This window comes from Notamacropus eugenii, chromosome 1 (assembly GCF_028372415.1).
Source record: "Notamacropus eugenii isolate mMacEug1 chromosome 1, mMacEug1.pri_v2, whole genome shotgun sequence".
In the NCBI taxonomy this organism is placed as follows: domain Eukaryota; kingdom Metazoa; phylum Chordata; class Mammalia; order Diprotodontia; family Macropodidae; genus Notamacropus; species Notamacropus eugenii.
The window spans coordinates 329,657,692-329,662,883 of NC_092872.1; the positions used below are offsets into that span (position 1 = coordinate 329,657,692).

At 45.3% G+C, this 5,192-nt stretch overlaps 1 protein-coding gene across 1 annotated transcript; it reads right to left on the minus strand.

Annotated features, from left to right (window-relative positions):
• Positions 1-2,287: 2,287 nt before the first annotated feature.
• On the minus strand, positions 2,288-4,476 carry NKX2-8 (NK2 homeobox 8). Its single transcript, XM_072641150.1, has 3 exons — positions 4,368-4,476; positions 3,846-4,067; positions 2,288-2,853 (listed from the first exon to the last, which is right to left on the minus strand). Exons 1-3 carry the CDS (start codon positions 4,474-4,476, stop codon positions 2,288-2,290), a joined length of 897 nt encoding a protein of 298 aa, XP_072497251.1.
• Between the last annotated feature and the right edge of the window lie 716 nt (positions 4,477-5,192).

Sequence of the window (5,192 nt, forward strand, 5' to 3'; positions counted from 1 at the left end):
AACACCCATTACTTTGTCACCAGGGACTGATTAAACAGTCTTGAATTGAAACAGTTCTGATTTTGTCCAGGTCCTTTTCAGGCTTGACAATACACTTTTCAGCTCCCAAGACAAAAAGAGGTTTAAGGATCTAGATTCTGCTAAGATTACCCCATCCATATGGAAGACAAGGTGGCCAGCAGCTGAGACCCAAATATCGGAATCCCTCCCTCCTCTTTCCTTTCCTTCTTTAGCCACATGCCCCCATCACAGGTGATAAATCCTGGGACATTTTCCTCTGAATAGGGACCAACATTTTTCAATTTTCTCTTACAATCTGTTCAAGCTAATGGCTACTATTACAAACTACTGCCTCCTTGAATTTACTTGGACTTTTCTTGCTCCCCAGTTTTATGTTTTGGATTGTCCTCTTGGGATCCTGAGTCAAAGTCTTGAAATACACATCAGGTTAACATTCCCACCCAGAGCATCAAAACTCAAGTTTCCCCATTTTCTGGCTCGGTAAGAGGCAGGATTTCAAATTTGTAAAGACAGCTAGTTAAAGTAGTGAGTAGTGGGCTGGAATCAGGAAGACTGCATCTCAAATCCTGCCTCCTACACATGCTAGCTGTATGATGTTGCCATCACTGAACCTCTGTGTGCCTCCGATTCCTCATCTGTAAATATGGGAATTGAACACAATAGCATTGAAGGTCCTTTCAGGCTGTAAATATGTGATCTTATGATCCTATTAGTGAGACAGTAATTTCTGACAAGTGGGCTGGGCTGCTGGCAGACCGGGTGAAAAGGAAAAAGGCTTTTTTTTTTTTTTTCTATCATAATGGAGAGGACTGGTGACAGATATTGGATCCTTCTCCTGAGTCCAGGTCATCCTTATGAGAGGTGGGAATCAGAGAATCGTCTCAGTTACCTAAATGTAAACTGCGTTCTTTTAATCAAGAGCTCATGACTCCTCTTCCTCCTAGGAATTTCTGTAGGCTTTTGTCTTTTCATATTTTTCCACTTATCCAAAACATCTTTGTTTAAGTCAATTTAAATATCAGGAAGGAAAAAAAAAAACACTTTTAAAACCTACCTGGAATCAAGATGCACAAGCAGTTTGTATGAAATAGTCAAATGTTGTACTTTCTGAACAAGGACACAGCCCAGTCATTATCATTATCAACACCATTGTCTAACATTTATATAGCTAGCTTTAAAGTTTTTATCCTTGCAACAAATGCTATTATTATCCCAATTTTATAGATGAGAAAACTTAAGCAAATAGAAGTTAATTGACTTGCCCAAGGTCACATAGTTAATCTGAAGTCAAATTTGAACTTGTCTTTCTAAGTTCAGGTCTCCAGTTTAAATGTTTTTGCATAAATATGTGGATCTGCTTAGATTGGAGGCAGGAGATAGTGTGGTAATGAAGAAACAATTTACATCCAACCTTTGGACTCCTTTCCTTGTCTGTAAAATGAGCTTGGTGGACTACACAACCTCTGATATTCCTTTCAGCTATGATTCTATAATCCTTCGGAACCATGTGGGGCAAAGAAAAGTTTTTATTAAAAATTTCAAAAGGGAGGGATCAGGAGAAATATGTCTCTACACAAGATTGTGATGTTGAATTTAAAATTAGAAACTACAGCTTCCAGAATGGGGGGAAGGGGACCCACAGACTTGTACATCCAGGTCCTTTCCAGCAACAGCTAGCTGTTCTCCACACCTCCATTACCATCTCCTTCATGCTGAGTGTGGATTTCGATTGCACTCATTTTGGAGTAGTGAAAGGAGGGAAAGAGCAAAGTCTTTAAAAGCCAAGAGAAACAAGCAGCAGGGTAATGTACACTCTTCAAAATGGGGCCTTCTCTACTCTGTTCTGCAGGAACGGGAAAAGAAGACATTCAAATACATTTTATTCACATTCTACTACAAAAAAAAAATCTATTTCTTTAAAAAATAGATCATTTATCATCACTATTTAAAAATATACAAACATGGTTTGAACAATTCATTTAACTGATAAATTTGCAGCTGGGGAGAGGGCCAGAGGAAATATTGGTGAATTCTATTCCTGGCTTTCTCCGAGACTTAGGCATGTGACCTGGAGAGAACTAGGGGTCCCAGAAAGGGCAGGTGTAAGGAGGGCAGAGAGCTGCCACAGTCATCCAATGCCCCTACAATCTAAATATGCTTTGGGACAACGGGGCAGGTTCTCTGAAGTAAATCCACTTGAAGGGTGGAAATCAGTAGGGAGAGAAACCCAAGACATCCCTTTCTCTCTGCACTGGAAAGTTTTATTTCACCAATTCCAAGAGACAAGTGTCGGGTGCGCTAAGTGCTGATCAGCCTGAAAGAGACTGAGTGCAGCCGTAGAACTGGTGGGGAAAGAAGGGTAGCCCTGGAGGACGCAAGCGGAGGCAGTGGCAGCTTGAGGCAAACTCGGCTTGTCCGGAACTGCTGCCAGACTAGGTTCGCAACCTTGGCAAGGCTTTCGGTCACGGACCAGCACCGGGACTACCACCCGTCGTAGCAGCGCAGGAGTTGGGCTCAGATCCGCGGCACAGGCAGGACCCAGAGGCCCATGACCCCGGGCACGCTTCATCTTGTAGCGGTGATTCTGGAACCAGATTTTGACCTGAGTAGGCGTCAGACTCAAGAGCCGAGCCAGCTGTTCCCTCTCTGGAGCGGAGAGGTAACGCTGCTGCCGGAAGCGCCGCTCCAGCTCCAGAGTCTGAGCTTTGGAGAACAGCACGCGTCTCTTCTTCTTCTTCTCAGGGTCAGAGCCAGGCAACTGTACGGGAGGTAGGGCCCGCAGCCGCGGCACGGAATCCGAAGGGCTGGTCTCTGGGCTGCTCTCGTCTGAAGCTGAGAGGACAGCAAAGGAGATGCACCACGTTGAGGGCGCGGCACAGAGTAGCGGAGTCCTACCAACCTACTCAACTACCCTCGTAGGTCTAGAAAGATTGTCTAAGGGCTTCTGAATTAGATACAGCCATCCCTCCATACTCTCCCTTCGGATAGCCTGCCCAACAATGCAGGACTTAAATATTTTGTTTCGCGTTCTATAGCTCTAGCCAAGGCACCAGCCCTCTCGGAACTCATAAAAGACACAGTTCGTGACCTAAATAAATGTGCTCTGTGTCGATATTCATATAAATTCACTAATATCTACAGAAACTACTGGCATCTAACCGAATTTGGATTATGTACCTCTGAGAAGCCACTGGTAGATGATCTTGCTGTAACTTCACCTATTCCCCATCCTTCCCCAATTCTAGTCTGCAAGGGAGGAAGACTGAGCCCATAAATCCAACTGCTGATAATTTCCTAGATCTGGCCTGGGGAGAGACGAGCTGTTTTTTTCCAGAGTTTAAAATGGACATTAAAACCAGGATGTGGGGGGAGGAAGAAGAAAATTCGAAGTGAATGGATAAAAGGAATAGATTGGACTTTTAAAATTGCTGGTTTATAATCAGGAAACGAAATTCTAATAATCGGGAAATCACATTCAGACCTACAGCCCCAGTTTTGCAGGGCTGACAAATATATTATTCTTCTCCCTGCCTGACATGATGTTAAGTTTGAAAGGACAGAGTTCTTGGTTTGGGAGTTTGAGATTAAAATAAGAGAACTATTCTGGGAATAGCGGCTTCGCAAAGCTCCACATGGGGATCTTCAGTGAAATTGCTTTCTAGCTGCCCAGGAAAAGGATACCCTCTTTGTGTTTCTGGGTTAGAGACTCTTTCCTTCAGGGTTCCACAGAACCCCGTCAATACCCAGACTGGAATACACCTCCCCTGCCCAGGTTACCCTCCCCGCATCCCCCAAGGAGCCAGCCGAAATCGCCACTCACTCACAGGGGTAGTGACTTCGGTCAGTCTCCATCCACTCGGAGTAAGGGCCGGGGCGGTGATGGGTTGGCGGTTCTGGGTCCCGCCTCCGCAGGTGTTGTGCATCTTGTTCTGGTAAATCCAGGAGGCTGCGCACAGTGAAGCTAATACGTCCAGATGTGCCCATGGTTGCACTGCTCTGCAAAGGGTGGGCGAAAGGGTGCTGTGGGGCAGCTGGAAACACGGAGGCTACTGATGTTGAGTGACCAAAGGAATATTAGTGTCATTTACAAGAAGATCCCTATTTATATAAACAGTTCTCCCAACTCTGGTTGCTTTGAAAACTGTCTCTGTCTATAGCATAAGTACCTGAATTAAATTGGGGGGGGGGGGGGGTTAACCTTAAAAGGAGACAGTAAGGTGCCACCTCAGTCCTCTTCTCAACCCCGCCCCTCCCCGTTACCTCCCAGAGACAGCAGGAAACAGGCTTTAGCTTTAGAGATTCTGTCTGATTAGCCTAAAGTGAGGACAGATAATGGGGATTCTTACCAGTGAATAACATCTTGGGTGGCAAGCGATGGTCCACCACCCGCCCACCTCCTCTATTCCCCATCCCCCCAGCCTTCCTTCTCCTCCACTGACACAGTCTGGTCCTCATCAGAGTTCCTGAAGTCTGGAGGAGGGTGGGGGTGGCTATGAGGGTGAAATGGGTGTGTTTTACGAGGATCCAGGAATTTATTCCCTGTTTGCTTTATTCATTGAGGTTGTTTGCTGGTTTGTTAGTTTCCCCGCAATTATCTGGGAAGTGATTTACAAGGGTGAAGTTAAAAGGCCCTCCTCCATCTTCTCTCCCCTCCCTACTCTACTTCACCACTAAGGAAACAGTCTGCCATTCATCGATGTAGCTGTACATCCACAAAACATTGGCATTTCTGTTTCTGCCGATACAGGCCACACCGAATGAAGAATCTTTCTTCCGTTAGTTGAAATGGTCTCAGATTCTGACCCTTCATTATTAACTGAATTTCAGTTCATATTTATATTTGTGGCTTCACAGAAATGTTGAGAGGCAGGGCCAAGCCCCTCATGGCTACACAGCAACTCCAGACCTGTCTTGGGGGCTCCATCAGCAAAGTACAGAGTGGTTGAGGTAACCATCCGGGTAACCCAGACCAAAATCCCACTTTCCTGATCTACTAATTCAGTTGGTTCAGTCTTATGCTCTTGTTTGAACTGGTGAGTTTCACTGTCCAACCATCTACTGGTCACCCATTTATCTGTCTGCTCCCCCCACACATCCCTATTCATCTCAGATGATGGCTATGCATCTGAAATTGTCTAGACAGATTCCCCACTGTCCACCCTTAGGGATTT